The following is a 21,751-nucleotide window of genomic DNA, read 5'->3' as shown; positions in this document are numbered from 1 at the left end:
AGTGCATGATGGCAAAAACTCATTTATAAGGCTGCTGTTAAAAGTGCATTTGTTGTCTAAAGTTAATCTATGCAGTAATCATTTTCTGGACCGTAAACATAATTGTAAGAGCAGTGATTTATCATTATCAGTGTCTCACCACAAGAGGGCGCTGGAGGACAGGATGTTTATTTAGGGCACAGACACCAACTTATGTATGAAATGAGCAGCTCTATTCAGAATTTCTGATTGAAAGAGCCATGTTTAAAGCCACTGTGACCTTTCTATAACAATGTGTCAGGTTTCTGGGCTGCTTGGCAATGCTACACAGACTGCTGGATTATATCCGGAAATTCCATATTTTTATTTTTAATCATTGCAATCTTTTTTAAACACTGGCATCTGTTATCGTATTGAGTTTGCCGTTATTTTGAGTCATACAAAAGATCAGCTCCTTACCGTGATAAAATCACTGTTACACACAGACTGGCTTGACGTGTAAATATTTATAGATTTTAATGCTAATGATGAAAATATGCGGGTGATGTGAAGTGTATCATAATTCATCTTCGGTGATGGCTATTTCTCAGCTTACCAACAAGCTGAAGCCATGTTTATTCTTGTATATTTCAATTGTTGGTCTCTTTAAGCAAGTAAATGTTCTAAAATGTTACCTGTATTCTGTGTTTTTGTAATAAGTGCTTTTTTTCACTTGTACTTCTTTTCTTCACAAGAGTTTATTTGGAAATCACACAGAACAGACACTGATGTAAATGGGTATATGCCAGTTTTTTCTTACCTGCCGTCTTTTTAAGTAGTCCAGTGCAATCTGTACATTCTGGAGTCTGTGAAAGCGCATGCGGCCCTTCTCCCGCGGCTGTGAGGAGACGAGAGAGAGAGAAACATCAGCACACGCGTCATCAGACGTGACCGAGCTCTCGGCACCAGGCACTCACCGTAAAACTCTGAACTACTGCACATCAATGCTAGCTGGCCTGACTGAAGCACATCAGCTTTCTCGCTAACTTTCCCACTGGTTAACATCAGTACGAGAATACATTACACGATGCCTTTAAAGAACACAAGCCAAACGCAAGGTCAAAGATGTGGAGCGGGCCGGGATAGGAAGCAGTGAAACAGGAAAAAAGCTGATGGAAAGATCTGAAAATCTCCACTCTCCAGCTCAGATGGAGTTTTTCTCAAAGGTGCCCGTCAGACTTGACGTAAAGCACAGCGAGGGCAGACTCAGAGACAAATGAGAACGATTGAGCAGATGATAAGACGACTTGTCAAGAATCATGTCGCCCTTTTTAAGGCTGGAAGTAAAGGGCTGACGTGAGTTCCATGTGGTTTGTTCACAGAATAGCAAAAATGATCAAATGTTCGATCAATGTGAAATCACGCGAAATAGCACTTTGCATGTACGTGAAAACTTGTGAATTCATGAAGAACGTTACAAGACCCCATGAAATGATTCGACGGATACAGCAAAATTTATAATTCATAAAAATAAAGAGTTATTATACAAAACACAGGAAAGCGATTAAAACCTGACGACCTTTGGCAAAAACTAAAGGTTTTCCATTGAAGAAAAAAATGTATGATTCTTAAATGTTTTGTTCACCATGATCTTCGCAAATTAACACAATTAAATCTAACATAAAAATCTACACCACAGTCACGTGATTTCAGTGTTAGGCTGCCAACAAAAAAATTATAAATAAAAAACATTTACAAAATAAAATTTGGACTTAAAATATTTAGCTAGAGGAACAAAATCTGCGGTTCCATTCAACCACTTGTTGGCAACCACATTTTTCAAGACAAATAAAATCATTAACAAATTACAACGGAGTACAGCTAAACATCTGTTTTATATTATAGAATAATCATTTCAATCATTTCAAACATTTATGAACCCAGAGGAGTTTAAATGCTAATTTGTTTCCAGGTTTTGGCCTACAAAGACATGTCATCCACGCAGCATGCTATAGGACAGAGAAATACTGTACAATACAGAATATATGTTCAAGCAAACTAACAAGTTATGGATGATGTTTGGCTTCAGTTTTGAAGCTCTGAGACAAACAGACACGACCCATTGAACTTTTAATATCTTTTAAAAATCAACCACGTTCTGCAGTTCGGACTAAACCGGGTTAACTGCCGTATGAACGCCTCACAGAAATTCGAACTGTTGAAAATGTTGTACCTTTTCCGTTTTCGGCAGATTTTGGTATTATTGATATATTCTTGAACAGAGAGGTTGCCTAGCAGGCTAAAAACAAAGTAAAATCCACAAAACTTTGATTTCATGGGGTCTTTAGCACACTCTTGAAGTGAAAGGAACTTGAATCAGGCCTTTAGTTCACAGCTTCTGTGTCTTGAGAAATGACCGAGCTGGCATACTAGAGCACTCCACAGCAACCCCAGCGTTTCCCCTCAACCTCACTGTCTGCAGAAGGACAAGCCAAGCGCTCCCACAGTTAATACACAGCAAACTCTACATTAGTCCTGTTACGAGGGGGCAGGAGGACCCGTGTCCACACATACCCCCTTATCCTCATCATCATCCTCATCCTCATCATCGTGGTCACGTCCATGCCGCTCAACCGTGCATGCGTCAGCCGCACTCACCAACCGCAACGTCTTCAGAAAATCACGCTCCCTTGGCTTACCGGCGGGAACGTGAGCGCGAGAGAGAGACACACACACACACACACAGAGACACAGACACAGACAGGTGGACACATGAGAGATGGACAGAAGAAGAACGTGAGAAGGACAGGAGACAAGGAGGAAAAGAAACAGGGTGTCACCAAAACAAAGGGGGCACTTCTCTCTGATCTGTGCACTTCCCGAAAACAACTATGGCTGCATGTTCCATCGTCACCAGTAGAGTTCAACGGAACTGACCACCATTTTTAGCTAATGATGCTTTCGGGAAGCGCACCCCAGATCAGTGCATTCAGCAGCCGAGATAAAGCGCTCACATCACGGAAATGATATATCAGCTCCTGGAGGAATCCTCAAATCAACCTCTGTCACTCATCAAACATCATAATAGTAACAGGCTATTCTCTACGCTCGGTTTCAATAGGTGTGGAGGATTGCTATGATTGGCTAACAGCTGTGTATGTTTGACAGCCTATGCCCTTCACAGATGAACGCTGCTTGGATTTAGGTTAAACCTGCATAAATACTCGTATCAAGTGATCTGTTTAACACTAACATTACTGTCACGACTTTTAGTTTCTATTTTTCTGTGCCTCGCTAGTAAACGAATGTGTGGTAAAAAAGATCTTACTGATGTGGTCTAGATCTTCATTTAAAACAAAGTTCATCCACTCTTTCCTAACACTGGCATCAGAGGGAAGCCAATATTAAATGAAAATGACTGCATATTTTACTCACCCCAAAGCCATCCTAGATATATATGACTTTCAGACAAACATATTCAGAGTTTTGTTTTGAGAAAGAGAATTCCTCCACAGCTCACAGCCAATGCATCATCACACAGTACACAGACTAGACTGTAATTTTAAATAATTTCACAACGCAAAATCCTATAATAGTGCGCATATGAAAAGGATAACATCGTACACTAGTGCGTAAATAAGCAGTTACTCTTTTTAACAGATTAGCAAAGGTGTTTTAGCTGCTGTAAAGCATGAATATGCAGGTACTGGTTAAATCACTTTTAGCAAAGATGATCAGTGTGTGTGAGTGGCTGCTGGATTAGTAACACACGCACATACACACACACACACACACACAGAGAGACATGTGGACTGGTGTGGACGGCCCCCTTTAGAAACACTGTGACGTTACAGAGATTGACTGCACACGTGTTCAAGTTCTCCACTTCAAGACTGCTTTAACGTTTAACACACTTCTCAGTATGTTTCAGACACAAACAGCTGACAGACGATGGGAAGTGATCGCCGAGCGGCTCGAACAGAGCGATACTCACCAGCGTGTCACCAGACAGCACCTCCAGCAAGGAGATCAGGTTATGTCCATCTCGCAAATCCTCATACAGGTCATTAACATGCTTTCGGACCTGAGACGAGGTGAGAAGAGAAAGAAAAAATGCATTATATATAAGAGGAAAAGAATCTATCTATCTATCTGAGAACACACAACTTTCTATAAAAAAGGTTTTTTTATTATTATTATTTTTTAAGTAGTATGCAAATGGTCTGAATAAAATAAATATCCATATATGGATTTTCAATTTGTACTTTTTCATTATAAAACAAAATAAATGACAGAAAAAGGGAGGGACAGTAATTTTCACATAGTTTTGGCACCTCAAAAATGTCACTTTTATGGAGTTTTTGTCTATTAAAGTTTTTGTTTTGATTCTCCAGGTAGAGGTTTTATTTGTCGCCTAAGCAATCAGTTTGTGGTTAAATAACCTATAAGTATAATCTATTAAACGCGCTGTTCTTCTGTCCTCGCAGCCTTATTTTCATTCCTCTCTAAAATTAAATATGGTGCTACCTTGACCATCTCAGTAAACGCATCTTCACATTGCTGGACAATTTATGACATTTCAACTCAAAGGGGAGCTCCGGCAATGAACACTACCAGAAACAGCACTGAAGCTTCTGTCCTTCAGAAGACAAAGGACCTGATTCACCCAGCAGAAGGCCTGTTTAAACCAATGCCAAACCAGTTCATATCTGCACTCCTTTGATTAATGTCTCTGAAGTTCTCCAGCCTTCATATTGCTCATCACCGGAGCGCTCAGGAAACCTTCAGTTGCGAACAAGCGCTCAGGAATGACGTTTGACATTGTGAGAGGATGTTTTTGAAACACCATTTCACCGTGAATTATCCCTCATGCTGTGTTGAAAGCCTTTTTATCCCTCGCACACACGTAGCACTGTAAACATTAACACTCCCATGAGACACTGGTCAATGTCAGACATCTCATCTGAAGGCAGCGTGAACGTCCTGAATACCGCACTGAAATCACCTCTCTGCCTTACTGACCTGCTTTCACCCAGGTCCTCTTGTTCATAATCCCCAGCAAGCACAGCTGCATGACTAAAATAGATGTTTAACTCGGCTTCTGGGTCAGTCCAGTCTGTCACACTATGTGCTGCTAGTCAGCAACTTGCATAAGATGTAGCAGAAAAAATTGTTTTCTATTAGACATATCTAGTGCATTAATATGTAATAATATAAATAGCGTCCAAAATACAAAGTACTGTGTGTAAATATATTTTCATTTTGTATATATAATATAAATTACATGAATACAAATATATTATTAAATATTATATTAGCGTTAAAAATTGATAGTAATCTTATCATGCTTTCTTTTAGTTAAGATTTTATTTATTTTAAATCACAGTTAAACCATTTTAGAGTAATAATACTAATAATCTTCATGTATTATGTATTATAATCATCCATATCAAATTAAACAGCACGTTATTACTTGTCCGTTTTTATTTATGGGGAAATATGTTGCTTCCTTATCAACAGCAATAACCATTCATGAAGTGATTTATCTGATTGGAATAAATATTGTCTAAAATAAATAGGAAATCAAGCTGAAATGATTCTGCCAGACACGCTGTTACTTGCCATCCTGGATAAGCTTGTTGCCTAGGAAAACTTGAAGCTGAAGTTTAAATGAAAACATAACCAGGATCTCATTTTGAAAATATTAAAAATGGTTATTCGCATTAAGACTGAGGTCTGTGCTACATCTTATCCTGGTGATCTCTTTATTTTACCCAGAAAACACTACATACACTATATCCCGAACACTATGTTCAGTCATGTGCTTCACGGTTAATAAACAGATCATGAGTTCTATCATTTATTATAAGAGCTTTCTAAACCAAAGGTGACTGCAAATGCCCTCCAGACACTATACACCTGAAGAATTAATGAAGCGTGTGTGGAGCTGCCAGATCCCTTCCAAACATACGTTAACACTGTCCGTTTCTGAGCTGATTGTTTGTGTACTTAGATATCTATCATTTGGATCAGAGCATGCTGGGAAATGTGCCCTGATACATTAAAACCACAGCAAACCTACCTTTAAGAGGTGCTGATTTATCCATTTTGTGAAAGTCTTTTTCTGGACTCGGTCTCTTTCGTCTGAAAAACAAGAGGGATTGATGTTAGAACTGCTGTTGCGAAATCATCTCGCCATCTCTGTTCTTATAATAATAATTCTACCAAAACCACTGAATGCTCATAGCTAGTCAACTAGAACATTTTATTTAAATATACGTAAATATATTTAACTATATGTCCAATACATGCACTAAACATTTATTATACTGTTATTTAGCCTATTGTTCTCATTATTTATATAACTGAATATATGTTGTGAAAGCTTAAGTTTAATATATTTTTGAATTGAATGTTCGCATTTTCAACAAACTGGAGTACAAACATAATTAAAATTATTGGTATTAAAACCGCAATTTACTGTAATTTATTATTTGAGTGTTAAATTCTGAAATGAATCTCAAATAATTGATAGATCACGTATTCATCAGTATACCCATCATGCCTTTAGCTTTTGTAAAAGCACTAATGTTGTCTGGCATGGCAGGTTTGTATAACGCTATAATGCTATGTTTCTATTTCTGGACAGGATATGAAAGCTAATTACAGAAAAGACTGAATCCCAGTCTGAGTCTTGCTTCCATTACACAGCGCTCCCAACCACAGTATTTTTGTTTCCCGTCTCCATGACAACAGACGTGCCTGCGTCACACAGTTTAGCCGGCAGACGTTTTAATAAAACAGCGGCATAATGGGAACATAACTTAGCGTTTATGTGTCATTTTCACATAAAAATTTAAATTGTGCTTAGCATGATGCAGATGTTTCGAATCAGACACAGTGGTGGTCATCATCATCATCATCATCATCATCATCATCATCATCACTTGACCATTTGTTCAGTGTCGCATAAAAACATTTGGAAAGGTCCTGTGGCAGTGTTGCCATGTCCATGTTTTTTCTGCAGTGTTGGGATACTTTAATACTTTTCTTTTGTGGGATGTTTTTCATGTCCGCTAGATGAAGCGACCCCAAAAACTTGACATTAAGGCCCTGGAATGCGACATTTATAAGAGGAACATAGCCAAAAAGACGATTTTTACCGGAAACCCCCCCTGAAAAGCGTTCGGGCTAGTTTTGAGTAGCAGTTGGTGGGGTTTTGCTGTGAAAACCTGGCAACTCTGCAGTGAAGACATTCCGGTCTAAAGATAAAGTTTTGTCCCTCAGATGCAGTTTGGATCTTTTTTGCCTTAATTTATCACATTCATCAGAAAAGCCAAATCACTTAGTAAAGTAACATCACACTTTGCCTCAACAAGAAACATGAAATAAAATATCACCAAGATTAGCATAAAAGACTTGAAAATGTGTTGTGACTGGCAATTTTGTTCTCTTTGACTCATTGGATTCAAAATATCGTATGCAATATTAAAACTTTGTGCACCAGTTAAATTCACAATTTTGGATGGAACCTCAGCTAATGCCAGCCAAGATACATCCAAAAATATATTGGTACAAACATACATGAGAGACGCTGCCTGATAAGTTGTCACATTTCGAATCTTTATTCCCTAAATGATGCACAGTTTGCCTTAGCAACACCACCAATTAATAACACAGAGCATGAATGTGTTGATGTGAGTTACTGTCACTGCAGTCACTTCAACCCTACGGGAACAGCCGAACATTGCAAATCTCGCTGTACTTCGACCCCTTCAGCACTGACAGAGATAAACTCTGCCCCTAAGAGCGTTACGACACAAGATCTGGGAAGTGGAATGAAAACCAAAATCAATCTAAAAGCTTGGCACACCGCAGCAAAAGCGGGCGATCTGGCAGGAAGCTGAGGAAAGCTACTGACCCATGCAGCACATGAGCGCCACCAACAGAGCGTCACCCCTCATCGGTCCAGGTGTCTTCATCCGAGCGTCGTGCGTGTCTGACCGGCGCGAGTGTGCGAGCTGAGGGTGGGACTCTGCTGGCTTTCCCCGCGAGGCAGCAGCTACTCCCTTGCTTTTCCTCTTAGTATTCCCTCGCAACCATCTAGAACGAGTCCCGTCAGGTTTTCCGGCAGCACGCGGTGAGTAACAGGCTCCACCACATGGTGAATGTTTACATAAGAACAGCGTGCCGGAGTCTTCGCTGCAGTGAGTTACTAAGGCTGCTGGATGAAGCTCTGAGGATATGATTCTGCTGAGCAATATATTCAGTGACATGCTCTGCACTGTGCTCTTGTCTGAAGCAGGCACGGTTCTTTGAGGAAATAATGATCTTTACTATGTACGCAGACACAACACATCTACTTGCTGCTACATTTAATCTCATTCTGGACACACAGACTTCAGTCATTTATGGAAATGACCACTAAATTTTATTTAAAAAATGTTATTACACTTTAAAGATGAACTCCAGTGAAGTGTTGAGTGCCACAGGGACCTGTGTTTTTGACCCCCCCTCCCAACACAACACATTCAAAGGCCACCCCTCACCCCTAATATTTCTAGTATTTGTGCTGTTTTTTTAATCATACTAAATTAACATGGTTAGTTAAATATACTAAATTCATTAACCACCATTTGCTGATTCCAGGAGTTTTAATAAATAAATAAAGCTTAAATAAAGCTTCAAACATAATAATAAGATTAAAAAAATTAATAAAAAATTCTAAAAATATATATATTTTTTTATTAAACTTAGTTTTTTCATATATTAATATAATAATATTAATAATAATAATATATGACATTTAAATAATTGTTTAAATAACAATAATTTATTAATCATTATGTGCCCAAATTGGGCTTTTGCTGAGGCCCCAAATGAGGACAAGGCATTAAAGGGATAGTACACTTAAAAATGCTGTTCAAAAGCATCGACTTAAAACGCATGCACAAAACATAGCGCTTCTCTCAGATCCGTTCCACAAACACAATGCTTTGCGTCCAGCATATAAAGAGCTGTTGTGTTCAGGTTCAGTCTGGGTCACGTCCCATTTCTGTCCCCACTGTTGCTTCCCTACTGTTCTGTCCAACACAAAAAACAAAAACCTACCGCTTTTGTCAATGGCTGTTTATTAAAAACTTAATGGACAATAATAGGTCTCTAATCTTTTGCCAAAAATATCTAACATAAAAAGCTGTTGGTATTTTTTTCTGAGTTACAGCCAGGAGATGTAAGATATAATCCTGTATTCCTGAACACATAAACTTATATTGTAGGAAATTAAAAAGTGATTGTGGATTACTAGTAGCAAACATCTTGAGGCAGAAGCTTTGCTGAAAAATGAGGTAATGATAGTAATGATAAAGATAATAATAAGAAAACGGCGCCCCCTTCAGGAAACAAAAATGTATTGTAATGTATGTATTCTGGCTTTTTTGATCACAGCATTCTTATCCACAAACTGAACCAATGAGTCAACATAAAACTCAACGTAAACTTATGCAGAAGACTTCTAGAGACAATAACAAGGCTGTTATCAACGTACATTGACGTTAAAGGTCACTAACTCTCATAAACAGCTCATTTTACAGCTCAAGACTTCATTAGGGCCACAGCGACTCTTGACAGTTTATTTTGCTTTTCTCTAGTCAGAGTCCTCGCGGAAGTAAACAAGCCTGTGCCTGACGACACATAATCATCAGAGAATGATGACTAAAGCTGTTTTACTGCCATATCTCACTGCACACAGATCACTTATAAACACATTACGGCCCATAAATCACAGCAAGCTGAAGAGGCATGAGAAGTGGACAAAAAATCATCCTGAACAGCTAAACTTACTCTAACAGCTCTCTAAAAGTGCCGTCAATCATCTGTGATGCGTTCTGGGAAAACCATGTCGGATGTTGCGCTGGGACGTTTTCGGGAAATTCGAAAAATAAGTTGAATGTAATTTTTTTGTTTTGTTAAATTAAATTTTAACTAAATTTTAACAATATATTGGCAAATTTCCTTTGTTTGCTGTGGATAAATAGAAATTTATTGCAGCAAGGAGAAAAGACAATCATAGCTATCATCCAAATTCAGATCGCTTTTGTTTTCGGTTCAATTCAGTTTTCGTGTCATATCAGAACATAAAAAATGTGTTGGGTTTTAATCATCACATTTAATCAACCTTTGTAAACAGGCTTTTTCCCTACTATGGAAGTCAATGGTGACCAAAACAGCCTGGTTACAAACTTTTTTCATCTTCCTTTGAGTTCGGCAGGACAAAGAAATTGCTACAGGTTTGAAACTGTATGAGGGTAAGAAAATGATGACACAGTTTTAATTTTTGATTGAAATATTCCTTTAAATAGCTGCTTATTAGCACGCATATTACTAGAATATTAATAGTACTAATTAAGCCCATATTAATGCCTTATTCTATTATATACATGACCTTATTCTACATCCCTAATCCTACGCAATACCCACACTTAACAACTGCCACACTAACTATTAATAAGCAGTAAACTGAGAATTAATTGAGGATAGTTAATAGTGAATAAGTGTTCCCTATTCTGCAGTGTTACCCTAAATAATAAAAAAAGCTCCAACGCCGTTACCATGTGGTGCCGCCAGTGCTGCAGAAATGAAATGTTCAGACAGGTGTGTTTGAAATGCCTGATATGCATCCCACATCGAAAGAGATATTCATCACATTTTATCTAAGACCATGACTATTCAAGTTACAATATCCAGGAAAGCTTTTAAAAACTATATATCGCTTCAGGATGCAACATGTTTGAGATTAAAAGCATTGAGCTGAAGAAATACTACAAGAATGCAATACTCACTTTGCCCCAGGTGACCTTTCCTCTTCAAAGTAAATAATAAATTGTGAAGGAACTTACTGGTATATGATAAAAGTAATGCACAATACAGGTAAGTCAAGGTACAGGTAAAAAAGCTGAGGCGTCAGTTAACCACGACGAAACCACTAACTTTAGAAATTATTCAGCAATGCTGCAAAATCTAAATTCTACATTTTGCATGAAGAAAATTAAGATATTAAAAAAATATATATTGAGCACACTGTCCTCTGAAATTCTCACTGATTAAAGCTGACACTGAACAAGTCTAAATAGTTAAAAACACACAACTAAACAAAAACGTCAATTTAATAAAATGCGATAATGTTTTGTTGGTACACACTTGTTAAAAGGTTCTTTAGTACTTTTCGTCATTAAAACAATGTGTGTTACAAAACCTGATAACAATCCCATGCATTATTATTAAAGGCATAGTTCAGCCAAAAGCTATTGCTATTTCTGGGTGAACTATCTCTTTAAACATAGAACTGTATTCTGTTTTCTTGTTTTTCTCAGCTTGTTGTTCATTGCATCTCGAGGTTTAATGTGTAACCTCAAGGTTTTTCGCCTCAGCGCACAATGTTCCTCAGTCAGCTAACAGAGGGCTTTGCATACACGTACAAAAAATCCAGTGGACTGTGGAGGAAGTGATGTCGTACCGAGGGTGAACGTGTCTATGAATAGCCAGAACACAATACGGACAGCTGTCATCGCCGGCTGTGTGGTATTTATGCCAGTTATTGTACCGATGTTCATCTGAGCTCATAAGGGCGCTGCTAAATCTCATCACATGATCAAAGTTCACATGTATACAACATTTACACTAATGTCCTGCTGCCATATCAAGACTGATGAGCAGGAGTGGTGTGGATTATAACTATGACCTCTGCACTCCCAGCATGCAACAGCATGTTACTGGTCAATTACCAAACGTTTCATATTTCAAGAGCAACTTGAGTGAAACTACTTGTAGGGATCATCTCACTGAAGCAGTCCAGGGTCCAGTGCCACAATCAAGAGCACAACAGACTTCTGTCTCCTAACTACCACCCAGACTGCACTAGAAAGCACCCGGAACAAGGGATCTTTGAGCTAGTAAACGTTCCCACACCAAACCCATGTGAGCAAACTTGCCAGCGTTTACTCATAATTATGGGTTGATGTGTCACACCTTTCCGAGGATTAACTCCTGACAACTTCCCATTTGAACAAAAAGAACCTCAATTCAGACTTTCAAGTATTAAACGAGTATGGAAATGCAAAAACCCAACAGTTTTGAGACGTGCTTGCTTATCTCGCATTTCAAGCAAGCAATAATGGGCTTCTGTCGTATATGATTTGATTGCATTTGACACATTAAGTGAACGAAAGCCCAAATTAAATCTATTTCTCATTTAAATCAGTTGTGCTTCTATATGGTTCCTTTTTATGACGTCTGAACATGGAAAATTTGGGTTATATATATATATATATATTACAGTTTTGCATTTTAAATTTTTTTAATTTTGTCATCACATACAAAAGATCTATTTTGAATTGCAATAATATTTCATAATATTACTGTTTTTACTGAATTTTTTTAATCAAATAAATGCAGACTTGATGAGCAGACTTTCAAACAGTAGCTCATGTTTATGTTTTGATATGAAGTTGATGATATTTGATGTTTATTAGACAGTAAATGGTCCTGCAGCAGCAGAACAAATGCTTGCATTGCATGATTATCATAAGACATTTGCTTGCCAGAAGACATGTTTGTTGACAACTGAACAACTGCAAACAGGAGGGTTGGAGTTTTGTATATATGTCTGGCAACCGAACGCTTCAATTTGCCTTTGAACTGAATGAAACGGAACACAGCACAAGATTTCAAGTCTTTACAAACAGAGAAATAAACACAAAAGGCTACAGGAGATAAACAGCAATTGACGTTCTTCTCATTCCACAGCTGTGAGAAAACCAAAAATGTGTCCCTCAGGCAAGGCCAGCATGTGAAACAAATTTATGAGAATGCCTTCATATGGGCCAAAAAACAGCCTAAAGACATGAGAGCTACAGCGTTAAAAGATACACGATCAGTTCTGCAGCATCACATAACCAACGCAGCTAAAGCAACATGATAAAGCATTTCTAGTGCAATGTTTTAAACAAACCACCAAATCTAAACAAGCAGCACCAAACCACATTATTGTTCATAATAGGAGAAATCTATTTTGTTTGCTTTGCACTTGCTTTCGGGTTACAGTAGGTTTGATTTAACTGTTTCATAGTTCCATGTAATATACATTTATTTGCCATATATTTTCGTGTTTATTGTATTACCTTGTTAGCTCTCCAACATGCTAATCGACTACTAATGAGACTGTGAATGTCAACAGCTATCCCTTTTAATTCGTTGTAAATATTAGCACATAGTTATGGTAATTGTTTGGCATCATGGGAAATACCAGATGTATTGCCATCAAAATATTCCACATAGGCAACGATTAACCCCTTACGCCCCTCACAAACACCGCGAACAAAAGCTTACTTAATATTATGCTAAGCTACCATGGTACTCCTCTGCAAAATGTTTACAATGAATATGATGCTTTCAGAGATCTTATTATCTTGTTTTATTGATTGATTGATTGATTGAGAAAGACTCTTTTTGGGTCTGGACAGTGTAGCTACGAAACATATCAGCAGGGGCTAAGCTAAACATCAGCTAGCTAAACATCAGCTAGCTAAATGCTACAAACAGTCCGTGGCTATGCCATTATAAGAGCTTTATCTTAATCAGGTTGGAGAGACCCATTAGCTCTAGGATGTTCTCAGACCAAACCCCCTCTCAGGCATGATTTAGAGGATAACTGTGTGATCACGCGACTGTGATGTGTATCGATCAGCACCATTAGGACTCCAGCATTCAGGCTCAGATGTTGTAATTAAACTCTCTGGAGAGATCAGCTACGACGATAGATCTTCCTGTGCATTACTGTCACAGAAAAGAAGAAAGGCAAATAAACAGAGCTCTATTAAAAGCCTACAGTCCTCCTTTGAGTAGAAATCTTCCATTTGCAGCAGACAGAAGAATATAAACGCAGATGTTTAATTGCTAAGGAGAATCGTGCTGTACTGCTTAGTCACTGCTCTCCATGAAGAATCCTGTTCATTTTTCTTCCTCGGACCTTAAAGTAATGGCATTACACAGAAGCCGTGCTACAAGCCGAAGTGATTTTAGGTGTTGCCTGATCAGTAATCCTCTATTTTGCTGGCTAAGGCCATATCAAATTGACATATTAGCAAACTCCCGAAATCCCAAAATGTGCTGTATCCCACAATGCAATGCACACAACTTCACCTTTCATTTCCAGCGTAGCAAATAAGCTAAAACTCATTGTGAGTTCACATAATTCTACACAAAATTGCACCTAATTTAGTGTTTATGATAACTGACTTGCTAAATGAAATGTAATTCTGTTTCACAAACTGATATAACAACAGTGATCAGTGTTCGGTGTTTTCTTTACCAAACAGCAAGTGTTGTGATAATATCCCATTCTGAATATAGTAATTATCTTAACCTAGGGATTTCTATTTTGTTAGTTTGTGATACATTTATTTACAGTGATCATACTATTTTTAAAAAGATGCAAATTTATTACTATATACAAAATCGATCAATTAATAAATGCTGAATGAAATAAATATTATTTCATGCCAGCTATTGCATTAAATAATGTTAAGAAACTGAACTGATGTCATGACTTCCGTGTGATCAGTTTGTTTTTGTTTTTGTCTGTCAAACAGTCTGCCATGTGCTCGTGTTTCATCTAATTAATCACTTTAGCTGCCTTCTCACCTGTGGCTCATTAACTCCTTAATTGCTCCCCTACTTAAGCTCCCTTCGTTTGCAGTCTTGTGTCTGACTGTTGTAGTGTGAAGATGCTGCTTTGGTGGCCAGTCCTGTAAACGTCTTGCCTTGTCTATGTAGGCTCCAAGAACAGCTGGTATTTTCAGTTTTACTCTGTGCTCGCCCTGCCTTGTGTTTTCTCCAGATCTCTGTTCCAGTCCTGGTTCCTCTGGTGCTGTGTGTGTGGCAGCTCCTCCTCACCTGTCCCCTTTTGGATCTTAAGCTGAGATCAAGCAGCAGGACTGTTGTAGAGACTTTTTGAGAGGACCCTCTTATGCCAGATGCCCCTCGCTTAGTGGAGAGACTGGGAGCATTTTGGACTTGATTCTATTTGATTTCTGTGTGATTAAGTCTTCTGTTTCTCTGCCTCAGTCAAGTTTTGTCCAAAGACTTTAAATAAATTTAAGTTCCAAACCTGCAATTGAATCCTTGTTCGTTCCTGACAACTGAACTGTTAATTATAAGTACACCTATTTTTTTCAGCATTGTAATATAAGATTCTATTTTAATAGTTTTTTATTAGTATTTAATAGTATCTATTTAAAAAGCATGTCTAATTAATACATAGTATTAAACATACAATTTATATTTAACAAACATAAAATTAAGACCCTATAAATTCCATTTTGTAAATCCTTATTATTAAAATAATTTTCCCAACACATTTTTTTCCAATTACCACAGATCTCAGATAATTTAATATTAATAATTCAAAAGTATTTCTAAACAATTAAATTCTAAAGTCATTCCTACAGTAATTATGAAATGTTGTCTTTTTCCGTAAATTCAGTGCTTTTTGTAACTTTTTTTATTTAATACAAACGTACAATCAAACATGGTTGATAAATCAAATTCATATTTAATAACGACAGGTTTACATTTAATCAATAAACACTGTTTTTGTCAGAAAATGGGAAATGTGCAATATTGGAAAGATATTAATGATCACACTAAAATATTATGATTAGTGTGTTCTTTAAAGTACTCCGCCCTGAGGCTGTAGTGTGGCGAGGAGGGGGCGGAGCCATGACTAATCACATGACCTCACTCACACAGAGCTGAGCTGTCTGGAGGAGGAACAGGGAGCGGCCCCATGACAACGAGACAGCATACCAACACAAAACTGTTACATTGAACATTATCTTCATTTGATTCTCTGCCCACCTACTTTCCGTCCCGCTGCAACTGTTTTCCATTTATAAGCAGAAACAGCTGGGAAATTCATCAGCAAGCCCTCAGTCTTGACCAATAGCCGGTGCATTCTTAGCACAAACCTTAAAGACAGCAATCGTGCTGATCGCTGTTTTAAGTGTTGATAAATGCAAGGTTTTGTTACAAACTTACAAATTTGATTTAAACAAAATAACAAAAAAGAACCTGCTGAACCTCCTGAATTTGATGGGTTTGGTTTGAGAATAAATTCATCTTGTTGTTTTTTTTTGCTTTTTTTGGTCTGTGTGTTTGCCTCGTTTTAAACGCGAGTGTCAGTTAGCATCTGATTTCTGAAAGCATGCTGCGTTGCCGGGAAAAGCATCTGCAGTTCCGTCGATGACATCATGTCGTGCACAGCTGCGGACCGCTCCTCGGGGAAATGACATCAGACTCAGGAAAACGCTTCAGAGGCTTTACTTCTCTATGTTTAAGATTATTTTAAAAATTATATTGAAGTAAAATAATATCGTCCTATTTTGCATGACCAGCACTGGCAAAATATAAAGTAAAATTATTTTGCAATAAAATGTTTCACATGTGCAGTATATTAAAAAAAACATTGTGAGATTATGGCACAACAGCTGGAATAGTAACAGCAGCCTTTAACACAGTTTCTGTTTGGAGCTGCTTTTATTCACTTATTATATAGTCAACAGAATATGTAAATTAAGTACAAACTCTGCAGAGATGAATACATATCATTTGCTGTATGTTGTGTGTGTTCAGCATTTTATAAGGGATGAAATGGATACACTTTAATACATAATGATGCTTGTAATTAATAATAAATGGATGCTTAAATAGAAAAATAAGATATAAGCGCTTTTGCTAAAAGCTTCTAATGCGGCCTGAAAATACAAATCCTTAACGTCGGATGCGGTTTCTCTCTATTTTCAGTATGCAGTCATTGGTAAATTTTTCCCTTGTATTGCGTCTCTTATCATAAGCATTCAGCAGACGAACAGAAAAACAAGCAGATAGTCTGGCTTTGTTGTGACGGGTTGGCTGAGCTGCTCAGAAAAAAAACAGAGCCACGTTAAGCTGAGATGAGAGTATTTTCAGACCTCAAAATGCTGGACTCTGCAGCTGTAGTCTCCTCATCGCGGCCTTGTGATGCCACCGATCCCTCCATCTCCTCACAACTCTTACGTAACGCCTCTCTGTGTGAACCGGTTGAGCTGACAGCAAAGATTTGTCGCCGCTCCGCTGAAGCTGAATTCTTCTCTTTTCATCACGCAGAGAAAGAGCCTTGGCTGTGGCTGCACGTGAGGAATGCGTTCGCTGGGTTAAGAGTAATGCACTCCAGCATCCACAACAGCTAGGACCATCGCACAACCACTGCATGTAGGGCTGGGTACCGCATGCCTCGATACCACTGAGTATCGAAAAACAAGTCGGCATTTTCTACCAAATTTCGCTACCTAAGGGGTTAACCTCATCAACGTGAGTGAGCCGTTAAGCCTTCAGCACTAGCCTGTGTGTTTGACTAGAAATGGCGCGAAGCAGATTGACCTCCACAAGAGCGATCTGAACATGTACGGCACAAACTCTTATTGCCTTACTATTTCCCGTTACAAAGATGTGGCTCACATGTGAGGAGGTAGTGTGAGAGCATCCCAACACCCTTGAAAGGATACGTTACAGTTGCATTTTTGTTTTCAAATGAAAATGATACTCGTCCATACTGGCATTTACGCTGAGAGATCTCGGTCGATAGGCTAGTACACGTCCGAAAACGCATGCTACGTGATCATTCATGCACACTGTAACATTATGCAACATAAGACAATAACTACGATTTATATTCTGCATTTACTCAAAGCATACTTCGAGTGTTTCTAATAACTTCCGATTGCAGTCTAATATGTGTTTTGGTCATGCAAAAATATTATTTCCTCTGAGTGGAAGAGAAAATACAGCCAGACAGCTTGAAGCTGCTAATGTTAGGTAATTCTGTGAAAAATGAATAGAAATTATGATTCTGTCTGAGAAATGCGTTTTAAAACTAACATGCACTGGTGTAAAGGTAGCATGACAGTACCTGAAAACTATTTCATCTTTCGTAAAACTATTTGCACAATTTTTTTTTTTTTATATTTTCTTCCTTTGTGCAGTGGCTTAGAAGATGAGGCTTTGAGTCTGTATGAATTTTAACAAGCTGAAAAAATCTAAAAAATTATTTCATAAAATGGGTATCGGGTATTGAATCGGTATCGATATTAAACAAAAATGAACAAATATAATTTAATATAATAATGATAATTATGTGCTCCAGCAGTCTGTAACCCAAAAATGGATTAGTGGGTATAGGCCTATAAATTGAATGTATAGATACTGTGGATGGATGACTGTTGAATGCAAATGTAAAGACCTGGTTATTTATAAGAAAGAAATGATACGTCTGATATGGATGCAGAACCAGCTTCATAATGAAAGACTCAAAAAAGTGATAAATAAGTCACAGTCAAAGCTTGCACAATAGACAATATACAACAAGCGTTTCACACAAAACATAGCTGAATCTGGGAGAACGAGGAGGAGGAGGGGCTGATGGGAGGATGGACACAAAGACAATGACTGTGCACAAACACATGGATGTGATGAAGCGAGTATAAAATCACAATAACACAAGGACTCAGCCTGCTATGGCCAATGCTTACGCTCTCTGGCAGGAACGGAGGCCAATGTTACCTCACTCTTCTTTTTCTTTTATACACTTTTTTTTATTAATCTAAATAAAATGGTTGCATTTGTTTCATATTTGTTTCATAATTATTTTATATTTTATTTGTGGTGGCTGTAGGGGCGGGAGACATAACCACAATTTCCCAACATTAATACATATACACAATATAGTTATTTTTGCTTTTTCAATGCCGTAGAAATTTTTTAATTCCTGTCACCACTGTCAATATCACAAAAACTAATACTAGCCTAAATAGGATAAAATTTCAAGCTCAAGAAACAAAATACAAGCGATAGGGCAATCTACAGTAAAATCTACATTGCATAAAGTAATCAAACGTTTAAAACCCTGCATAAATGTCTTCTTATTAAAGTGTTTTAGTCAAGAGTATTTGAAGAATTTCTCTTTTTTGTTGTTTGATTAACATGATTAACACTTTAAGAGCTGCCCAGATCAATATACTGTTACGTGCGTTTTCTTTCTCAGCTTTTTGCTTTCCTTAAGACCTACAGGGTTTACACGGATACCTGCAAAGATGTGAACTCCGACACATAATAGATAGAGACGACAGTTCAAAATTTGTCTATTGTATATCGCCCACCCCTAGGTGTCTGCCGAAGTGCAGGTGAAGTGTTGTTTATTGTCAGAAAATTGCAGGGAGCTGTTAAAGCTTTTCTAAATTTGGTTTATAGGCACTTCTCAAGTTTAGGAAGATGGTCTGCACTCCAAAGCAATGTTATAAGAAACCCAAAATCAATACGCAGAGATGAGTCGATAAAAATTGTACATTTTCATATCAAGATGAGTAGAAATATATCATAACATCTGGCAGTCTTTTATGACTTGTGGTTCAATTCATCACTCTGGAGACTGAAGGTCAAGTCAAGCGCATTGCATTGTGGGATACAGCAGTTAAACACTGCACATTTAGGGTGATGCAGGTTATCTTGATACAGACACAGCCTATGTGCACAAACGGCTTTTTATCCAAAGAGACAGAAATCAGTTAATGAAAGAGCTAAGAGGACTAAATGATCTACGCACAGCTGATCGCCATTAAAGCCTCTTTTCATCATGTTTGTGAACTGAGATCATCTGAGGACCACGACATGAATATTACCAAAGGCCATGTGAAGAAATCGCCTCTTAGAGACCGTCTCATAAACAAGCAAACAGAGAGGGTCTAAAACAGATCCTGGTATTTCAAAAGAAATCTAAAAATATCATTAATGGTGTTTCCCAATGAAGTTAGAGAACAAATCCATAACTATGTCTATTCGATCTGACATACATGCCAAATATATGACAAATTCTGGCTGCTCCTGCTGCTGCTAGGATATAAAACAGGATATTGAAACAGCATCTCTCATGTTAAACAGGGTGCACAGACTAACTAGCAGACACCTCCAAGTCGACTGTGAACATAGATTTTACTTCAATGACTTGTGCGGGCTGTTAGTCCGAACAGATTTTTGACTGCAGATGATAAAACTGCTTTAAAACCCACAGAATTGCAACGAGTGAGAGACCCTAACTCCACAGAGCAGGATATAACGCGCACTGTGAGGTGGCCTCTTTTGACTGGGGCCAGTAAAACAACAGCCCAGGACACCCTAGCAACAGCATAGCAATGCCCTGGCAACTGCTTCTAAACAGGCATTCACATTTGTTCAGAAGGTAAATTAGCACTCTTAGTTATACACAACTTTAACCCTATAACTCCTACTGTTTCATATTTGTTCTACGGATTTCATTGGTTTGCATTATAATAATTTTTGTCGTACTATACATTGCTGATGTGTCAAATATCACTTAACGATAATATTTTTTTTGGTTTTATTCAGTTCAGTTAAACTGCATGAAACAAATGTGACAATTATTTCACGTCACGCTTTACAGAGTTGAAAATGCTGTAGCACTTTCAATGCTCTAAAAAAATCTTCAAGGTGTTGTCATACTGGAGCTAAAAATATGTCGCTTTGAGATCGCTTTGCAAAAACAGTTCAAATACTCTAAACATGCTTTTATTGTGTCACGGGGATGGTCAGCGTCACAACAGTGTTATGTGATGTTGGGTCATGTGACCGTGCAGCCTTTGGCATTTGCTGTGCCAGAGTATCTGTGACCCCGAGCCTCATCACAGGTGTGACATTACACATTCCAGGCTAGCCAGCTATTTATGGACGTTACTTCAAAGTGTACACTCGCCATGCGGAAAGACACTTTCTAGCTTTACACACAAACAGAGGGTAAAAGGCTATTAAACAACTCTGAAAACGGATTTACTTTTCGCTTTGTGTTGGTTTTGATAAGAAAAGCACTACAGACACTTAGAGGCGAAGCGTGCAATATCGTGGCATTTTGTGGCCTGCTTTCTAGAAAAAGCCCACTGGTTGAGTCAGAACTTGTCATTTATTTGAGCACAAATTTCTGCCATACTGGCCTTTTTTTTATTCGATATTTGCATTATCCTGCATTGATAACACCCCCCCACCAGCTTCCACGCTCAGGGTTGCCAGATGTCAATACTGTAAAATCCCCAATCAGATATAGATATATATTTTTGCCCAGTGTTTTACTTAATCCTCCTGGCAAGCATTCACGAGCTCTCTCTGCACTGATGGTCTGAAAACCACTGTGATATTCATTGAAATATACAGGCCAGTGTGCTGTAAGAGATTTAGTCTAAGCAAATCAAAATGGCAGGGGAAAAGCATGTTTAACAACATATACTACTGAAATACCTCAGGGGGCTTCTGCACAAGTATCCATTAGTCTGTTTTGCTCAGGACAGCAGAAGAAGCAGGTCCCAGCAAGAAGCACGGGTCCAGTCCTTCTGCTGATCTGACTGTGTCCCAAACCTAAAGCAGCTGCTAAACAGGCAGCGTCAGTCTCCTAACGAAAAGACTTTCAGACTGGCGTCAGAGGCACTGTAACGTCCGACGATGCTGGAAACAATTCAGGACACAGGCGTAGCCAATGAAACGACTACAATGCTTGTTAGAAACTAAATAAGCTCGGAAACAAATAAATGCAATTGAAATAAATATACATTAAGGCAAAAGAGTGTTGGATATCAAACGTAGCCAAGAATACATCTATGCTTCCTTTGAAAATCAGACAGGACGTTATGCAACACTATAT

At 38.1% G+C, this 21,751-nt stretch overlaps 1 protein-coding gene across 4 annotated transcripts in view; it reads right to left on the bottom strand.

The window, feature by feature from the left end:
• Positions 1-21,751, bottom strand: part of dst (dystonin) — a 127,385-nt gene that overhangs the window by 95,511 nt on the left and 10,123 nt on the right. For all 4 annotated transcript variants that reach the window (XM_043234553.1, XM_043234559.1, XM_043234558.1 and 1 more), the window contains exons 5-7: positions 6,041-6,102; positions 3,953-4,042; positions 779-856 (exon numbers count right to left, since the gene is read on the bottom strand). In XM_043234553.1, coding sequence (XP_043090488.1) covers positions 779-856; positions 3,953-4,042; positions 6,041-6,102 — 230 coding nt within the window. The remainder of the gene's footprint in view (positions 1-778; positions 857-3,952; positions 4,043-6,040; positions 6,103-21,751) is intronic.

Source organism: Puntigrus tetrazona, unplaced genomic scaffold (assembly GCF_018831695.1).
Source record: "Puntigrus tetrazona isolate hp1 unplaced genomic scaffold, ASM1883169v1 S000001170, whole genome shotgun sequence".
Lineage (NCBI taxonomy): Eukaryota > Metazoa > Chordata > Actinopteri > Cypriniformes > Cyprinidae > Puntigrus > Puntigrus tetrazona.
The sequence above is the reverse complement of the archived record's forward strand: the minus strand, read 5'-3'. Positions and strand labels throughout refer to the sequence as shown.